Here is a 19,866-nt window from a genome sequence, read left to right on the forward strand (position 1 = left end):
ATCTGATTGTAATATGATTTTTAAAGTTATTATTCTTTCAAAAATTAGTTAATTTGACTGTGTTTGTGAGTGTATTTATTTAACTCCTAGTAAAAGGCTCACTGGTTTAGGTTCAGTCTCCACAATATGAATGGTAGTCTATGCCATGTTCCCAAAAATCAGAGATGCTATATTTTGTATTTTATTCCCCTGTGGTTATTATTCCACACCTTCATACAAACACACAAAGTATAGTATCTGTGAACTCTGGAAACACTGCATAGACTACCATTCATGTTTTGGAAAGTTTAACATTTAAATTTCTCAGTAAGTCCTACCAGATAACTTTACAACATCACGTAACCTTTAACATGCCCTTCACCTTAAGACGTAATGATTACTCGGTGGGTACCAGCTGGAAGGCGAGTCCTCATAATGGTAGTGTGTGAAAAGAGAGAGAGAGAGAGAGAGAGAGAGAGTTTCAGTTTCAGTTTCAGTGTCAGTGTCAGTGATGGAGGATGGGATTTCCCATCCTCCATCCCATAGATGATATAAAAGAGTCCGTGTCACCGACAAGTGCAACACCGCTCGGCACCAGAGGAACCCCGCGCTCACACTCAATGGACAGTGAGTATATGGAATCCTCGCACTATCCAGTCCACCTTAAATGGCACCTTAAACAACAGATCTGGTCAAAACATAGGTTTTGTTGCGTGTTTCTAAATGAAATCGAAATTAGTTTATTTTATTAAATCATTTATACCATTCAGATTGTGAAAAAAATTTTTTAAAAACAATCTAAAATGACCTTTATTTTGGCAATGAGAAATGTATTGGAGGACATTTTAAAAAGCCATTTTAGAGCCTTTTTTTAAACTAAATATTTTAAAGGCTTACTTTTAACGTAAAATTAATAAAACAATAAATTATATAATATATATATATATATATGTAATAATATATAAATATTATTTAATGTTGGATGAATCAATTGTGTTTATAAGCAGCTAGTGCCTTCAGTTTGTTTACCTTCCCTCTCAGGTTAATGTTATTGGACCTGGCTGAGGATAACCACTGTTAATGTAAAGTGTGTTGAGATTGATTTGAGCTGAGATATAAAACTGTGAATATAATATAAAAGTGCTGAGGTACTAAAAGTTTTAAATCGCTGAGATATTACATTTTTAAGGTATAAAATATTGAGGTTGAGGTAAAAGTCTTTTGGGTGGCTGTAAAAGTGAGTATTTGTGCTGTTTATTAGCAGCTAAATGTTGTTTATTGTTTTGCTCTCTCAGGGACTACGCTGTGTTTGGTTATGACCGCGCTCTTGTGCGCAGGCGCACTGGCGAATCCGTTACGAGCCTCTGCTCCGCAGGGAACCTCCACTGACCACTGCACAAAACACGCCAAATCTCTTCTGGACACGTTAAAAAAGAGCGTCCTGGACACTGTGAGTACTTTAGCCACTTCGACTCATTTTAAAATCAGTTTCTAAGGTCTTCTCACTCTCTTTCTGTGGGTTTCCGCGCTGAGTTGTGGAATAGTTACAAATATTTAAATGAGATAACGTCTCATTCCTCTGAGAGTTGATAATATGGGGAAAGCTATAATTGTTATGACTTACTGCGTTATTATATATATTCTTACAAATGTCATGGCACTTCTAGTCGTCCATTCATCATGAAACGTTCACACGACGTGCTGCATTCAGTTGAGGTAGTGAACTACAAACGGAAAAAGATGGACTTAGTGAAACATGGATGTTTTTCATTGTACAGCAACAATATGCGAACACTTTTAAAAATGAGAATTAAACGTTTGTTTCCTGGACTCAGGCTCTGGAGAAGGACAGCATAAGTAACACGTTATTTCACGGATTTAACTGCACAGAGCTGCCTGCTGAAGTGACCCCTAACAGCCAAACGGTCACTGCGTGTCAGCCCACTCAGGTAACAACACCCCACTAATGTACCTTTAACACCGTTCCTCAGGTCCTGCTGGAACCTGTCTAGTACTGTGTCTCTGTGGATGTTAGAAATCTCAAAGGCCTTTTTCCTGTGTGGTATCCATCAGCATCTTGTCTTCTAGTTATTTGTTTCCTTCTGTGACACATCTTTTGAGAAATATAGTTATATAACAGTCTTCTTTGTGGGATATATAAGTCTGATAGTGGTGTAACTATCTCTGAGTCTTTGAGCTGTAGTTATATTTGAGTTATATGAATAGTGCTGCTCACTTTTAGTGATAGGGTGATACAACTGTGTGATGTTGCATTCTGTGACACAGGTTTTAGTAATTATACAAGTTAAAGAAACACTAGGTAGAATTTTTACTTTAAAATTTTTTAGTTTTAAAAGCATTAAGATGCTCGGACCTGTACTAGGGAGAAAAGAGTTTCTGTCATTGCTACTCTGGGCTCAGCACTGCAGAAATGGCACTATGTAAAGTTGGGAGGAGGGTAGGAAACCTCCCTCTGCCTTCATTTTAGGACAGTCCTATAGTAGTGAATTACACTCTGCATCTGTAGAGGGAGCCCATGAGCAAAATGAACTAACCTTACCTAGTGTTGCTTTAAAGATGTCTTATGTAAAGGTAACTTTAGCCTTTAGCAACATAGTCTTATTTGAGGTACATCGCTATTCCTGGGAGATGTAGCCATTTTTATGTGAGTGTTATGTCTATATTTGTTTGAAATGTTTGATATATTCAATATACTGTACTGTTTGATGTCCACAGGATGGTACATGCTCTGGCCAAAGCAGTTCTTCATTCAGCGAGGTAAGACAATAGCTCTTGATGTTCATAATAAACATATGATTAAACTCAGTACAGTCCTGAGGTCAATAGGAAGTCTATATAATTTGCTGTTGTTTCCATGCTTCTTTTGATATCTCTGTAGCCCAAATGTCTGAAGAACATCAGAGGAGACCTGCAGTATTATCTGATCATGCTAGGAGACTATGTGGAGACTCTGAATCGGGATCAGAAATCTCAAGCCATCGCTGTGGTCAACTCCATCTCAGAATCTATCATAACCCTGCAGACGGCAAGTCCCTGTGCCGCTTCATTATCACATTACACTGCTTTGTGTCTTCCACTGACCATAACCGAACCTGTCAGATCTGGGCCGCGAATCACACTATTTTAGCAGCAGATCTTCATATGTTTCAGAGGAACCATGTGCTTGTTTTTACACAAGTAGCTTAGCAGCACCTAGCAAATGGGTGGGATCGGCACTGACTGGAATTGTGTGACATTATGTTTAGAATAATATAATGAATTACCGCGACCCTGAACTGGGTCTGAAACGGTTACAATTAATGAATGAATGAAATTAATTAAATATAAGTACACAACATTATTCACTTTATTTTTGTTTAGTAGGAATTGTATAATATGTAGAATATAAGCTGGAACTAGTGTATAATCTGAATCAAGAAAAGTTTAGAGCATGTTATTAACCAGCTTGCAATGTACTCACTCTCTCATGTTTAGCAGGCTTACATTCCTCCACCAGAGGGAGCTATTAGCATGGAAATAATTTTAATGTATATATTCAGTGACAGTGTGTGGTCTTATAAAATATATAACAGTCAATGACCACAGACAACGGTTTCATGACAATGACCCATTTACCTTCTTCTCCTGACAGGAATGTCCACTGCTGCAGGAAACAGTGACACGTCCAAAAATGGTACGCATCCCTCTGTCTTCATTAAGTAAACAGTTAGTGTTTATGTGACATGACCTCAACAATATTTCTTCAGAAATGAAGGGTATTAATAGGGGTGTGTCCCCCCCTTGGTGCTTTAATAAGTGCTTCTGCTTTTCTGGGAAGGCTTTACATGAGATGTTTGAAGACTGTTGAGGTACAAGTGTGATGATGTATAAACGTGCCGAAGCATAAACTGCTGTGTTTCTCTGTGTTAGAGCTGGGGAGGAGACCCGTTCGACGACCGCATGAATCTGTGTAAACATCTGAAGGGTTTCCACGTCCGTGCCATCACCATCAACAGAGCACTGGGTTACATCAGTGCCGGAGAGTACAAGAAATAAGGCTTTTCACTACCATCGTCTTCATCAATCACCCTCATTCTCCACCTAAATCTCAGCTCATACCTTTTTTTAACGCTCTTCTAACCATGACTATGGGAAAGATCCAACACTGCACTACTGTTTACAAGATCTCTACACCTCCTACATCCACTTCAGGTCCATGATGCTCCAGAATCACCAATCATATAAGCTAGGTACGTCTCCGCGGAGATGGATACCATGTGGTGCCCTGATGTACTTGTGTTTTTCCATATGTGGTTATTTAAATTATTTTTTATTTATTTCCAACTATTTATTTTAAATGGTGCCATATGGTACAATATTTATTGAGAATTTTTAATAAATAAACATTGTTTGCAGTAATTTAAATGAGTCAGATTTTTGTGAGAGACTCTTCAGAACAAAGTGCTCTGTACAACACTGACTTCTCAGAAAACAGCTGTTAACGATGCGTCATAGAAGCTGACGATTGTTAGCGCTGTGGAATTTGCTTAATTCACTCTAGCTTTATTAGGATGCTGTACAAGATTCACTGTAAATTGATAACTATCTTATTAAGCAGCTACTACAGCTGTGAATCCTGTACAGCATCATAATAAACATATACTATATTTACAGTAGTTAACTGTATATAAAAACGTGATTCGTTCTGCTAATTGCACCTGGTTTATTAATGCTTAATAAGAACATTACTGAAAGATTATTCAAGACAAAGATGAACGTGTGCCACCAAAGACTCCATCAGTTTCACACCACATTTACAGGACACAGTGAACCGCATCAATGATTTTATTTTTACAAAAGAGTTCAGTCGCATAGTCACAGATCGAGAGTCCAAACAACTACACCTGAGCTTTCCAGTGAACCACGGGCCCAGATTTAAAGCTTTGGACCTTACACCTTTGGAACAGGATAGAAATAGACAGGTCACACACAGCTTTACACACCGTTACATGATTCTGTACTCAACAAACCAGAGAACCATTAAAGGGCCCATATTATATATATATTTTCAATCATTTCATATTTTCCTGAGGTCCACTTTTGATGTCTGAGTGCTTATATACAAAAAAACCCATAAATTTTTACATGAATTGTATCTCCCACCCTGTCCACATCCTTCACAATCAAACAGGCTATTTCACTAACTGCTGTATGCAAATGATCTCTGTTCCGATTGGCAGACTTTATCATTTTAAGTGATCATGGCATGGGCAGACACAGGCAATTTGTGACATCACAAAAAGGTGCAGTATCTTTCTACATGGGCCCTTTAAGAGCTTCTACAGTTCTGTTGATCCCTACTTTATGATAATATTAGGAATAAAGGAATGCCCTACAATTGATGTGTAGCAAGGTGCTAAAACGAATGAAGGTGGCGTTGATCACATTTGAGAATTTAGTTTAACAACAACATGAAGGTGAAGACAGAGAGAACTCTATTCTACTGATATTCTGAGATATATTTCAAGACAAAAACGTGATAAAAGTCCAGTTAATACTTTACTGAAGTCATCGTTCATAAGTTTGTAATGAAACGTGACACAGAGCGACATAAACATATTTAAAGGCTGAAGTGGTCATAAAATAAAGTAAGTGACTAAAAGAGTCTTAATAACAATAGACACTTGCTAAAGCCAGCCTTTATAAACGTTTACGCGGGGTGATGTCACGTAGTAAGACCTACGACAGACGGACACAGTAAAGTTTTACCACATTTGACATGCTACTCTCACACAAATCACATCATGTTCTGCACAGCAGAGTACACTCCATCGATACGCTCCCTTTGGATTCTAGAAACACACTGCCTTCCCTCTGTTTTACACTTAAAGGAACACTAGGTAAGATCTGGGATGTTGCTCCTGGGCTCCCCCTACAGTTGCAGAGTGTAATTCTCTTTTACAGCATTGTCCTGAAATCAAAGGGGGTGGATGCTTGGATGGTTTTCCACCCTCCTCCAAATGTTACACAGTGCAGTTTCTGCAGTGCTGCAGGTCAGTGGAGCATCACAATGATTCTAAAACTGAATTTTAAGGTAAAAATGCTACCTAGTGTTCCTTTAAAATTTTTTTAGAACAAAATAAAATACAGAAAACAGAAATATAAACACCTGCTTATAAAAGGCAGCACTTTCCCCGTAGGCCTCTTCACTCTCAAAACAGATGTGTTAAAAACAACAGGTAGTGCACAGAGCCCAGGGAAGGACCTGGTGCCAATTTGTTCTGTTACCTTCATCACAGCTGTGGTCGGTGATAAACTGAAGTGTGCTGTTATTTTACTTTCATTATTCCATCATTATATTTCACTCAAATACGCAGAACTATGTTAGCTTAAAGGGATTCTACGCTAGGTCCTAAATCTATTGGACATATTTGATTGTGACTGAAATGTGATGCTTTGTCTTATGTTTTTTAAAGAAACACTGTTTTGCTGGTGTTTTTTTTTAACAGAAATACATAAGATGCGTATCCCAGATATTCAGTTCTTCTGTCCTAGTGATATAACATAATATCAAATATCAAATAGTCTTCTTTTGTATCTATTTCCTTTTCTCATTGAGTTCAAACTCAAACAAAAGACTCAGTCTTTAACTTTGTTCTGAATTTTAACAAAAACTGCAATTCTGTCGTCTGCGTTTTGACTCTAGGAGCTGAATTTGTTCTGATTTAACGCTGTCCTTCCCTCATCAAACATGTCAGCATTGTGGAGAACGTCACATTTACACATCCATTTTGAGAGTGTTTAAAGGGACCTTTCTTAAGAAAACATAAAAAAGGCTGAGTGCTACCAGTGCTCTGTTGGTGCCACCGAGTGGCAAAGGTTGGTCCTTGAGATTAAGTTTTTCTTGAGGTAATTTTCCAATTCAGAATCTGGAAATCTAACCCAAGTGAAATGAGTAAACATGATTACGGTTCTCTGTGAGTCAGCTCCAACAAATACAGAGCTTCACTTATCCAAAGAAGAGAAAGAAATACAAAACGAAGTGTAAAAAACACAGACGACACGATGGAATGTTCATACTCACTACAAATCCACAGAATAAAAACAAAGTAAAAAAGTAAGAAACTATACACTCAAGTAGCTACTGAGCTCAGCTCAAAGGACTGGTTTGCAGCACCGCATCAGACTGGGATAGTTTAGCTGCCCTGTAGTGTTACGGTCCAAAAACAAAAATGTATCTCCAAAATGAAACTTCTTAACTGTCAATGGAAGTCAATTTAAAAAGGTTTTATTCCAAATCCTTTTGGAACATGAAGTTTTTCACACAGTGATGTTTTAAACTAAACACCCACACACATGGAGATACATGTTTTTTCTTGAACAGCAACAGTATGCAACTAACCTGGCTCTGGAATTTTTATTATCGGACCAGACTGATATAGTGGACGGCTGAAAATACCAAACTGAAGAATCCCACAGTTTTTTCTGTATCTGCAAAGTTAGCGGACAAGGCTCGGATATTTACTGGCTGTAAATGAAAGTATTCAAGCTTATACACAGGACGACAGGGTCAGTCTTATCTAGGGCTCAACTGATATGTGTGATATGGACCTCGTACCATCTGGGATAAAACAATTGCTATTCTTAAGGCTTTGGAGCTTCAGTCATGAATATTCAATTACCCAGGGGGAGCGAGGTGGTTGTTGTTGGGGGCATCGCATCTGGATTTATGCTGAATTTTTGCGTTCGATGCCCACTTTACATTTCTTATCACACTTTTTATTGACAGCCTAAGTGTCTCAAAACCAAAATAAAAACGTAATAAACCGAATACCTAACTAATGAACAAACACCTGCATATTCAGAGCCAGCCCCAAATACAGCAGTAGGTCATTTATGGCCCTTAACTGTGCAACACCTCCACAAAAAATATGTTTAATAAGGTGTCTACTCTTTATTGCCATGTAGTGCACATATTTAGAACTGCCGCCCCGTACAGGTTCTGATTCTAGTGAAATCTAAAGCTCAACCGTTTCAGCCCTAGGTTTGGTCTTCAGCCACAAGAACTTCATATCAGTCAAACCCTAATGTTAAAGACTGACTGAACTGACCTTCCACAGGTAGTGGTCAAAATGAAATGAGATATTGTCAGAATAAGAGTGGACCGTTTTGAAATAGGCCGTGCACCAGTGGTAGAGTGTCTGCTGCGTAAGACGTAAACAGGCTTCGAGTTCGAGGCACAAGGACCGGACTGAAGTGACCTCAGAGCAGTTTCTGTGGTGTCCACTTGTTGCATCCACTCTAGAAAATATACTGGTCTCATTGGGGGTTAATTATTTTCCAGCATATCTGAGGAGGGAAGAGAGAAGTGAAAATTATTTCAGTTTGAACAGAACAGGTGTCATTTTATAGAAGCATTTTATGTTGCACACAAAAGTCCACGAGAAACCATCGGACACCATGATGGACCATGTCTCTGTCGCGGCTGCAGGGAGGACGAGGAGGTGGATGCACATGCAAGGAATGTTTATTTAACAGAAACCAAACCAAACACAACACATCAGAAGCAGGACACTGGAAACTAGAAAATACTAAAACAAAGAGACTGAAGAGAAACAAGCAGAAAACGACAGAGAAGCAGTGTAGACAACACCAGACAAGGGAGCACTGAAACCTGAAAAAGGGGGGTGTGTGTTGGACAGTGAAAGTGAAACCCCTGTCATTGTAGTGTGGGAGGTTTCATGGCTAAATTGGAGCAGCCTGGTGGACAATCTTCATTAACTCCACATTGCACCAGTAAGACCATGTGCATCCAATGGTTCAAACATTGTGTCCTGAAGGCGGTGCCGTGTATCGGGACGACAACGCACCAATACACACAGCGAGACTGGTGAGAGACTGGTTTGATGAACATGAAAGTGAAGTTGAACATCTCCCATGGCCTGCACAGTCACCAGATCTAAATATTATTGAGCCACTTTGGGGTGTTTTGGAGGAGCGAGTCAGGAAACGTTTTCCTCCACCAGCATCACGTAGAGACCTGGCCACTATCCTACAAGAAGAATGGCTTCAGATCCCTCTGACCACTGTGCAGGACTTGTGTATGTCATTCCCAAGACCAACTGACGCTGTATCGGCCGCAAAAGGAGGCCCTACACCACACTAATAAATTATTGTGGTCTAAAACCAGGTCACTTTCACTTTCATTGTCCAACCCCTGTACATCTATCTGAGGAGCACAGACATGGAACACCTGGGAAGGAAAATGAGAGGGCAGGAGGCACAGGTGGAACACTAATTGCAGGGCAGGGCTTAAGGCGGGGCTAGGGCGGAGCTAAGGGATGAGACAGGAACCAAAACATAAACACAGACCAAAAGAACACACGAAAAGCGTGACAGTTTCCTTTGAAAAACGGGAAGAATCTGGAGAAATATGCGCAATACCAGAAGATGACCAAACGTAGGATGGAATGATGAATCATGTTTATATGGAAATTGCAGTTTGAAGGAGGGCAGTTTTTTAAATCACAAGCTGCAGCTTTATTTATAGACTGTTATCAAGAACAGTGTCTTAACAGGTTTTAATTGGGGATATTTAGCTTCTATCAAACAGTCAGGCAAATTTACCTCAGAATATTACTTCAGAAGTGTCCTAGCTATTATTTTATTGTATCCACTTGGCACATACGGTCTTGTAATCCAATGAAATGAAATAAATATGAAGTCCGTTAGTGCCGCACTCACCCTGAAGGCAGTTGATGACCTCGTTGGGCACGTCGTCATGCTTGAGTTTCTCGAGGAGGTCCAGGACTCCAGCTTTGCCTTTGGGCTGTCGTCTCCTCCACAGGTCCAGCACATGGAACTTGGTCATAGTCAGGTCCTGTTCTTTGGCCTCGGTCCTGTCCAGGTCATCCTTGGTCAGGTCCAGGTAACAGATGACAACTGACTTCCACTCTTTCCCCATGCGTTTAGCCACCAGCATCAGCTGCTGGTCGGTCATGTCTTTGGGGGCTCTGGGGCCATCTGGGGAGAAGTGGGGGAGGGGTTCAGTACATAATTTAAAATAACGCCACTATATGTCCAAAGGTTTGAGGACACTATTTGTCCAGCTGTTTGTCCTTTGGGCTTCACAGACAGCCTCAACTGATCTCGGGGGACGGAAAATGATGATGGATGGTCACAAAAAACGTTCTAACTCGTACAAAAATACTGGATGAAGCCCCATCGCTCCAGTGAAAATAGCTCCTCTGCTCCACAGTGTGGTGCTAGCGGATTATACCCCTCTGGTTGACCATTAGCATTGAACATGGTGACCTTAGGCTCCTTAAACAGAATGGGTGCACAATTGAACGACTAACAGCCTTTGCACATACTGTCGCTGTCCACAGAAAAACACATATCTCCATTTTTGTTGCTATGCATTTTACTACATCATTTGAACACAGCAGCTGTCATTCACTCTGTGTGAAGATTTCACGATGAACGGACCAATAGAAACGCTCCAAAAGCACTTGGAATAAAAGTTATTTTTGGAGGTATATGTTTAAATGTGAACAGTGAAGATTTAGTGTATCTATTGAGGTCTTTTTTTCCCTCCCTCACAGTTAAACAAACACCCATTCATCCTGCAGTTAATGATCTTAAAGTCAGTAATGAAATGAGATATGAGGTCTGGGCCCTGGGTTCCAGCGTGAAGTGTTTATTACCACTGAGGATATTAATCAGGATTTTAATAAGCTCAATCTGTCATTCTAATTTTAAGGCTACAATTTGCATTCTTAAATTTCCTCTGGCACTCTTACACTATCCACCAGAGCACAGTAAAGTGCCTATGAATATGGAAAAAAATCCTAGAGATAATTGGTCTTTGACAGAAATATGCAAATGTAGACAACACAAAATGTGAGGGTTGTTTTTCACAAACACAAACGCTGGTAGAAATCCTCTTGAATTAATGAATAACTGAAAGCGCACGTTAAGTCACTGCCTCTGAAAGTCCAGAGATATTCAGGGTTAGGGTTGAATTAACAAATACACATTAAAGAGGTCACCTGGCTCATCGCCCCATCGAGCTTTCTTATTGGTGAACTCCTCCTCCGAAGTGCTGCTGCTTCGTTTTCGACCTTTCAGGGGATAACAGGTATGTGTCAGATACTCTACAGTAACTAAGAGTCAACAGGAATATCACATGGAATAGAGTAGGCAGCCCTGCGCAAGCAATGTGTGCTGTTGAGTTTAACACGTCGCACACAGAGAACAGACTTCTGTACATTTTAATGCACAAGTTCTATTTGCTGTGTACATTTTTGGGGAAAATATAAAGCCTCAAATGTGGATGTTTCAGCGAATAAAGAGAAAATAAGAACTAAAAACATCCAGAATAAAATTACTTTTAAGGCTCACTTTCATTTTGAAGGTCTATTGTATAATTTCCACACGAGGAATGGTGAGTTCAGAGCATATCAAGCGTGTCCGCACAATCTATACTTACTCTCTGAGCGTTTCCGGGGTCTCTCTGCAGCATTGTCCACACAGTCTCCTGAGAATAAACAACAAATGGATTACAGACAACTTTACCAGGTTAACCTTCCTATTAATGTTAGGCCTTAGCTTCACTCACCCATGCATTCTTATACAGACTTTTACCAGGACTCACACATTCATTCATGCCATAAAAATGAAAGAACCGAGACTCAAGTATGTTGAAGTATGGCACATATAAGTCCTTCCTATTTAATCACTAAACAGATGTGTAAAAAGCTATTAACATTAAATGCTATTAACGCCCACCCTCTCGAATGGTGGCAGACCACACGGTTTGGTCCGAGTCAGCCTCTATCAGGGAGAGCTTGAACGGTGGATGTTGCTCAAAGAAGGCCTCAAAATATCCCTTCATCTTCACCACCGCCAGGGTGAACTGGATGTCCTGTGCACACAAACACACACATGTTTTAAAAGCAAGACAACGTCTGAGAACGTACACATCGTATGTGTTATTCACATCTGAACAAAGATCTATGAAATCAGCCTCAGATTAATACAAACAAAAACCTGATGCAACATTAACGCAGCACACTGAGCAACACAAATCATGGCGAGCTCAGGTTTACAGCCCTGGTAGCAGGAGTATTAGTTGTATTACTAATAGTAGTAGTAGCAGTAGTAGTATGTTTGCAGTTACATAGTCACCTCTGGAGTGATGTCCCCCTGGGAGTCACTTATCAGTCTGTACTTTCTGTTCTCCTCCAGCAGCTTCTGGCATGTGGGAGGCTTCTCTATCTTCATGTACCGCATTTTCGAGCTTCTCACCTCCTTCTGAATGTCCTACATTAAGAATGAAGATCATGTTTAAACACTCGCCACAGAAAAGCACAGAACAGTACGCTGGGATGCTCTGGAGCAGCTGCGGAATCGTGTAAGGTGGACTGGCAAAAGAAGCCCACTACAGTCTTCTTGTAGTTCTAGCTGCACATCTGAACCGTTTAAGGTGGAACGGGAAATCTGAATAAGAAGCTGACCGACAGAAAGACAACAATGTCTTGGCCATGCAGATGGTTTGAAGAGTTAAAATATAAAAATATATTTAAAGTGTTAACAAATATAATGATGTTAGTGATGTATAAGTTTAGTTATAATGTTAGTAGCTCATTACTTTTGATACTAGTTTAGTTGTATTTATTTTACGTGAGAATTTTAAAATGAATATTTCAATGGAACTTAAAAATGATTTTTTTAATGTACTGAGAATAAAAGATTAAAAACCTATTATATTTTTATATTAAAATTCCATCAGATCTTATTATTAGCTGAAAAATACTATATAAGCTATTATAACATTGCACTGTTCTTCTATCGTCTATGTTTGAATTCCGGCTAGGGAGTTTTCATGTGAGTGTTAATGTGGTAATGTCAGTAAATTTGGTGTGAATGTTTCAGAAACATCTGAACTTTGAGTGATGACAGTGACCGCGTAAAAATAACCAACCAGACTCTCGTCACTGCCCATCGACACGCTCCGATCTGTGACACTGCTCTTAATACAGAGGTTTGTAGGTGTGAAAACCACACAGAGCGCAGCATTATACATCTGCAGCAGTGTGTGGTTACAGGACTAACTCAGAAAAAAATTACGCTCAAGTGAAAGCGCGCTGCATCATAATGTGACAATGGATGAATGAATGAAAGCCTCATGACATTTAGCAGGTGAATTACAGGCAGATTATAATAACATTATTAACAATTCTGATTATGAATAAACCACATGTCCACCACAATAAAAAAAATTATACTAAAAGCATGTGCCCCCCCTCGTGTGTGTGTGTGTACTTTTTTTTTTATAATTTAAAAAGTGTTTTAAATACTAGCCAGCATTACAACATAGTTAATTAACACGTTTGTTTTTTAATTTACCTTACTATATTTTAATATACTCATAGCACTATAAAGAAAAAATGAACACACACTAGTGAGCAAACCTTCACACACACTAGGGGCAGTGGACACACACACACAACCGGAGCAGGAGGCTGCCAACTACCTCAGCGCCCAGGAAGCAGTTAGGGCACTTTAGCCATGAATTAATGTTCTCTTGCCATTCCCTGCAATTTAACCAGCGACCCCACGACCTCTAGCTCACGTCTCCAACCTCAAGGCCACAGCTGCCCCCACAGGTAAAGGTCAACCAAGTAATCCGCCACCACAGAAATAAGTAAATATTGGCCACATATGAAGCAGGGGTAGAGCAATCCTCATTCCTGTCTCTCCTGTCTAAAAAAACTCCAATTAAGCCAGTGCACCAGTGCTGTATCATTACGCACAGCTCCTCGGGCCACTCCTCTGCCAATCAAACAACATCTCTCTTACATTAACCGTTCTGTAATGAAACTACAAAGCGATTAATCACGCAGACCTACTCTCAGTCATGGATGACACAGACATCAGTGAAGACAAGTGCCTTTGAGGACAACCACAAGAGTAGCACTTCTCCTATACTTGAGACCTAAAACTCATCGGGTCATCATCACATGTTCCATAGTAGTGTCAGTGATGTAGTACTATTACATCATCATGAATTTAGACTGGAGACTTGGCTTATTAATGTTGCTGTGTGCCTTTTGCGTCAATCACTGAATAACTGAATGCTTGAGGACAGCCCCAGCAAATGGGATGAGTTTAAAGTTTTACTAAAACTCAAAGTTAAAACTTAAACTCAAAGCCAAGAGTTAGGGAGGGCAGAGGGGGACATTCATTCATTCATTATCTGTAGCCCTTATCCAGTTCAGGGTCGCGGTGGGTCCAGAGTCTACCTGGAATCATTGGGCGCAAGGCGGGAATACACCCTGGAGGGGGCACCACACACACTCACTCACACCTACGGACACTTTTGAGTCGCCAATCCACCTACCAACGATTGTTTTTGGACTGTGGGAGGAAACCCACGCGGACACAGGGAGAACACACCAACTCCTCACAGACAGTCACCCGGAGGAAACCCACGCAGACACAGAGAGAACACACCACACTCCTCACAGACAGTCACCCGGAGGAAACCCACACAGACACAGGGAGAACACACCACACTCCTCACAGACAGTCACCCGGAGGAAACCCACTCAGACACAGGGAGAACAAACCACACTCCTCACAGAGAGTCACCTGGAGGAAACCCACGCAGACACAGGGAGAACACACCACACTCCTCACAGACAGTCACCTGGAGGAAACCCACACAGACACAGGGAGAACACACCAACTCCTCACAGACAGTCACCCAGAGGAAACCCACGCAGACACAGGGAGAACACACCAACTCCTCATAGACAGTCACCCGGAGTGGGAATCAAACCCACAACCTCCAGGTCCCTGGAGCTGTGTGACTGCGACACCTACCTGCTGAGCCACCGTGCCGGCCAAAGGGGGGGACAAACTATATATTAATATCATAAACCTAAAAAAAAGAACACTGACTGAGCAGGTGTCCTACACACTCCATACTGCACGCTAATGTAGAGCCTGCTGCCTCACCTTGATGTCGGAGTGGTTGTTAGTAGCCAGGTAAACTCTGAATGAGTATGAGTTGGCCTGACCCACTAATTTGTAGACCAGGACGACACCGTGGTGCTCTGCAGGTTTAGACGTCTGAACGATGGGGCCAACAGGGGACAGGGAGGATACGCTCCATTTAATGTGGTTCCGGGAGTGGTCCACCGAAGGCTCAATAAGACCCTGATTATTCTTCACGTGAAGAACGCTAAATTTCACCTCATTGTCGTGGTCTAAAATCCACAGAAGCAAACAGAACATTTCCTGTAAGAATAACGATGTTACAACTGCAAAAAAAGTCTATTTTTAAATACTAATGTTTTACAGAAGTAACAAAAATAGAGAAATATATTTATTCTGGAACAATAACTTGTTTTATCAGCTTCTTTCAGGAACTCTCATATAATTTAATAATAAATAACTCCTTCAGAATGTACAGTAGTCTGTGACTGATCAGTGTGTACCTGCGAGGCAGAGAGAGTGAGGGAACTGGATAGACTTGAGGATGGTTGGGTCGCACTCCACATCAAAAATGGGCCCTGCGAACTTCCAGGATTCATTCAGGTACGTCCCATACTTGCTCCAGGACAGGATGCAGTAACGAATGCACACTTTCTGAGAGACCTCAAAAACCAGGCCTGTTTCTGAGCATTCGTAAATGCCCTCGTCCTCCAGCATCAGCCTGTAGAGAAAACACACAGAGGTCAAGGTCAAGTCAACACAATTTCTGCTCATCAAATTTACATGGCATCATTGCAGATGCTCTTATCCAGAGCCACTTCCATTTCAATCATACTAGAAAAAAGGCGGATGCAGACTTTGGAGTCTTGCCCATGGACTATCATAGGTACAGCTTGGTCCTCCTGCCCGAGTTGGGTATCAAACCCTCTCAGAGGTACCACTCTTACAGCCACACTGTCATTAAAAATAAAACTAAACTGATGAGCCCATGAGGCACGGAGGTGCAGCAGGTAGGTGTCGCAGTCACACAGCTCCAGGGACCTGGAGGTTGCGGGTTGGATTCCCGCTCCGGGTGACTGTCTGTGAGGAGTGTGGTGTGTTCTCCCTGTGTCTGCGTGGGTTTCCTCCGGGTGACTGTCTGTGAGGAGTGTGGTGTGTTCTCCCTGTGTCTGTGTGCGTTTCCTCCGGGTGACTGTCCGTGAGGAGTGTGGTGTGTTCTCCCTGTGTCTGTGTGGGTTTCCTCCGGGTGACTGTCTGTGAGGAGTGTGGTGTGTTCTCCCTGTGTCTGCGTGGGTTTCCTCCGGGTGACTGTCTGTGAGGAGTGTGGTGTGTTCTCCCTGTGTCTGTGTGCGTTTCCTCCGGGTGACTGTCTGTGAGGAGTGTGGTGTGTTCTCCCTGTGTCTGCGTGGGTTTCCTCCGGGTGACTGTCTGTGAGGAGTTGGTGTGTTCTCCCTGTGTCTGCGTGGGTTTCCTCTGGGTGCTCCGGCTTCTTCCCACAGTCAAAAACACACGTTGGTCGGTGGATTGAAGACTCAAAAGTGTCTGTAGGTGTGAGTGTGTAAGTGAATGTGTGTGTGTGTCTGTGTTGCCCTGTGAAGGACTGGCGCCCCCTCCAGGGTGTATTCCCGCCTTGCGCCCAATGATTCCAGGTAGGCTCTGGACCCACTGTGACCCTGAATTGGATAAGCTGTTACAGATAATGGATGGATGGATGGATGGATGAGGCCATCATGTCACAGAGGTAGAATCCTCATCACTACACCTTCAGGAGCCTTTAAGTTAGGAGGCATTACTCTTAGTAACTTTTTCTTTTGTATTTCTGCTATTTCAAAAGAGAATGACATGGTCCCATGGAATATCTACTTTTCCCTTTAACTGGGAAAAGTATAGATTTAATATTGTACCTCTGAGGATACATTTACACTGTTTGTACCAAACATGCACCAGTATAGTACAAAGACGGAAGAAGCAGTTGAGAGGGGGACTCACATTAGTCTGTCTCTAGAGATTTTTCTGGGTGTCACAAGATCATAGCAAGGCCTCTGTAAAAAAACAAATCAACACCGTTTCAAGGCAAAAACTACATTCCTCAACAAATTACACAATCTACACACCTATAAAATCTGATCATATCAATACCATCTGATTCTGTTTAATCACCATTTACCATCTGCTGCATTACTAAACCTGCTCATCCCTCTACTGAGCATGTGAAGACTTACATCATTATATGAGCCAGACTGGCAGTTCTACATAAGGATGCACTACTGTGTGAATCATGGGCTGACGCTGATATCCAATATTTTGCATTATTTCATGCCTGCCATTAATTATACAGACAAATGAACCTTTAAAAAATAAACAGTTCACTCTTATGGTCTTATTGAAATATGACCTGTTTTGCTCAAAATACCACAAGGAATTTCGCCCCTCTCTAAAACAGCCCTGTTCACCACTTTCACTACTTTCACTACTTTCAGCACCTGTTTCTTTAAAAATGACCAATGAGTGATTCTCTGTTCAGAGCAAAGCAGCGAGGAACGAATGGACAAAAGCACTCATGTTTGCATGAGATTCTTATCCCTCTGCTCTCAGTGAGTACGTTTTACATGATTTAACCCCTTCTATGCAGCCTTCCATAGGCAGGTCTGGGGCTGTGGGTGAAGTTATTCAGTTACTCCTGCTCCTAACGTCAGAAAGGGAGCCAGAACTGAACGTTTTGTTGAATCCTGTGTTCTCTGATTTAGTCAGTCCACCAAAAAGGGCCTATGTTGTATTGTTTCCAAGTCTGTGGTTGGGGAGGGACTGCAGATATATATATGTTTGGGCGCAAGCACTGGACACTGGAGTTTGTCAAAATACGTTCAATTTAAGAAAGAATTAGATCTAGACAGAAAAAAAGCATAGTTTGTTTGGTCATTTGTTTTGTTACGGTTTTAAAGGCAGTAAAATAAATATATTGCAGACACCTAGTATTGTGTAGTACACTCAATTCATGATCCATTATGATTTAAATAAATATCAGTCCAGGTATATCTGTTCTAAGAAGTTCTCTGCTAGTACTGATATGATTCTTGTATCGTCAAGCATCCTTCTTATTACATACAATGATTTACAAATGAACTAGATAAACGAACAGAAATAAACAACAACTTACAAAAACTTTAAAACGACATACACACCTGGAGACCTTCACACTTTTCACAGCAGTGCTTCAGTGGATTTCCTAAAAACACACAGGACAACGGAAACATAACTATCAGAGTAACAGTGCTGTTATCAGAACATGAGCAACAGCACATTCTCCAAACAGAGCCCCGCCAAATCTCCCTGTGTTCTCCACCATTCTAGCGTTTTATTGAAGGCTCGTGTCTCAAAGAGAAGGTTAAAAGGTGAGGCTTGACCCCGACGTGATTTGAACACGCAACCTTCTGATCTGGAGTCAGACGCGCTACCGTTGCGCCACGAGGTCGGCACAGCTGCTGTGTTCCCAGGAACTCACAAGAGCTTTACGACATACCGGCTACAACTCCTCACTTCACAACTCCAACAGCGTGGAATTATTAACTCAAACATTCAGAGACCATTAGTTTTACTTTATATTGATTCGTTTTTTTGTGATTTTTTTTAGCCCTAACTTATTAATGAAAATGATTACACAAAATACAAAATGGGCCATAGTTTTTCAACAGTATGTACACACTTATACTCTCCTAGAAAACTTGTATTCTACATGTTGAAAACTTTACGGGACTGTCCAAGCTTTATTATGAAAAGAAGGGTAATAACAGGGAGTTTGTTCTCCTCTGCTGCAGGAACAGATTCTACTCTTCTGAGAACGTTTTACACTATACGCTGGAATACTGATGTAAAGATTTGATGGCATTCGGCCACAAGGACACAAGTGAAATCAGGTTCTGATGTGTACTGGGTGGAGCAGCGTATCTCTACAAACAACCTTTCCCTGCTCTACACTTCAATACCTGGGCGACTTTATAGCCTTCCAGCTCATGCTTGGCATTGAGCATGGTGACTTTAGACTCATGTGTGATCTTAGGCCCCAAAAATATAGACATATTTGTTTACATTTGACCAGGGGTGATCTGATTTCCTTATATTTACCCTCACTTGTGGCTCTGGGCTCCTCGTCTGATTCTGGATGGGGAGAAAAACACAGTGACTCTGTTAAATGTGATCAAACTTCCAGTGTAACTGTGATCATAAAAATAAAGACTAAAGTCAACGTGACGTATAAGGGTATTTTGTTCTCACCCCGATTTAATTCCTTGTCACATGACTCATTTTCTGTAAGAGAACGGAAAAACACAGGAATGAGCAAAAACATACACACGTCTACAGCAACGTACACTTCCCACTTCATTTCTAACAACTACTTTACCACATGCTCTAATTCTAATAACACAGAAGTCTATTTAACGTATATTAAAAACTATGAGCATATCTGAATATGTTTTAAAGCAGTGAGAACAGATTTAGATCCCCAGATCCCCACATTACGCCAAAACTATTTGTGTACTTTCTGCAGTAAAGAAAATAAACCAATTGTACCTAGGCGGACTTATTTTCATGGCATTTTCTTTTTTCTATAATAAAGAGTAAACATCAGTGTCAGGAACGAAGGGCAGCTGATGGACCCCTTGATGAGAGAAATCCCCCCAAGGGCAGGAGCGTGTGTTCTGTTCATATGAGCAGAAAAGGACAGAAGCTCTTATTTTATTTTGCAGCCAGTTAATAATACACAATTAAAATCCTGGACTAATGAGATGATTGGAGCCGACCGTTGCATACACACAGTGGCCATTTACATCTCGACCAGTGTGTGTCAGTGGGGGTTGGGGGGCTAGTTTTCCAATCTGGAAAAAT

General features: G+C 41.1%; 2 protein-coding genes and 1 non-coding gene across 4 annotated transcripts in view; 1 reads left to right on the forward strand and 2 right to left on the reverse strand.

The window, feature by feature from the left end:
- Positions 1 to 350: 350 nt before the first annotated feature.
- Positions 351 to 4,360, forward strand: LOC136678498 (interleukin-12 subunit alpha-like). Its single transcript, XM_066656547.1, has 7 exons — positions 351 to 401; positions 1,241 to 1,429; positions 1,815 to 1,928; positions 2,716 to 2,757; positions 2,879 to 3,025; positions 3,632 to 3,673; positions 3,910 to 4,360. The coding sequence occupies exons 1-7, from the start codon at positions 351 to 353 to the stop codon at positions 4,033 to 4,035; spliced, it is 711 nt and encodes a 236-aa protein (XP_066512644.1). The 3' UTR covers positions 4,036 to 4,360.
- A 455-nt stretch (positions 4,361 to 4,815) lies between these two features.
- The window catches only part of LOC136678961 (NACHT, LRR and PYD domains-containing protein 1b allele 2-like), a 36,300-nt gene continuing 21,249 nt past the window's right edge, over positions 4,816 to 19,866 (reverse strand). For both annotated transcript variants that reach the window (XM_066657175.1, XM_066657174.1), the window contains exons 6-17: positions 19,255 to 19,287; positions 19,105 to 19,137; positions 18,165 to 18,208; positions 16,972 to 17,024; positions 15,486 to 15,703; positions 15,004 to 15,254; positions 12,169 to 12,303; positions 11,770 to 11,905; positions 11,471 to 11,518; positions 11,031 to 11,102; positions 9,724 to 10,002; positions 4,816 to 8,328 (exon numbers count right to left, since the gene is read on the reverse strand). In XM_066657175.1, the coding sequence (XP_066513272.1) occupies positions 8,309 to 8,328; positions 9,724 to 10,002; positions 11,031 to 11,102; positions 11,471 to 11,518; positions 11,770 to 11,905; positions 12,169 to 12,303; positions 15,004 to 15,254; positions 15,486 to 15,703; positions 16,972 to 17,024; positions 18,165 to 18,208; positions 19,105 to 19,137; positions 19,255 to 19,287 (1,322 nt within the window). In that variant the 3' untranslated portion in view covers positions 4,816 to 8,308. The remainder of the gene's footprint in view (positions 8,329 to 9,723; positions 10,003 to 11,030; positions 11,103 to 11,470; positions 11,519 to 11,769; positions 11,906 to 12,168; positions 12,304 to 15,003; positions 15,255 to 15,485; positions 15,704 to 16,971; positions 17,025 to 18,164; positions 18,209 to 19,104; positions 19,138 to 19,254; positions 19,288 to 19,866) is intronic.
- Positions 18,383 to 18,454, reverse strand: trnaw-cca (transfer RNA tryptophan (anticodon CCA)). Its single transcript has one exon. It is a non-coding gene; the product is annotated as a tRNA-Trp (tRNA).

This window comes from Hoplias malabaricus, chromosome Y (assembly GCF_029633855.1).
Source record: "Hoplias malabaricus isolate fHopMal1 chromosome Y, fHopMal1.hap1, whole genome shotgun sequence".
NCBI classification, from domain to species: Eukaryota; Metazoa; Chordata; class Actinopteri; order Characiformes; family Erythrinidae; genus Hoplias; species Hoplias malabaricus.

What these genes read in the sequence shown, in the direction of transcription:
- LOC136678498 (XM_066656547.1), top strand. Translation starts at nt 351, where the DNA reads ATGCCCTTCACCTTAAGACGTAATGATTACTCGGTGGGTACCAGCTGG. An exon ending in AAAAGAGCGTCCTGGACACT is followed by an intron (nt 1,430 to 1,814) that starts GTGAGTACTTTA and finishes TCCTGGACTCAG; the next exon opens with GCTCTGGAGAAGGACAGCAT. An exon ending in CTGCGTGTCAGCCCACTCAG is followed by an intron (nt 1,929 to 2,715) that starts GTAACAACACCC and finishes TGATGTCCACAG; the next exon opens with GATGGTACATGCTCTGGCCA.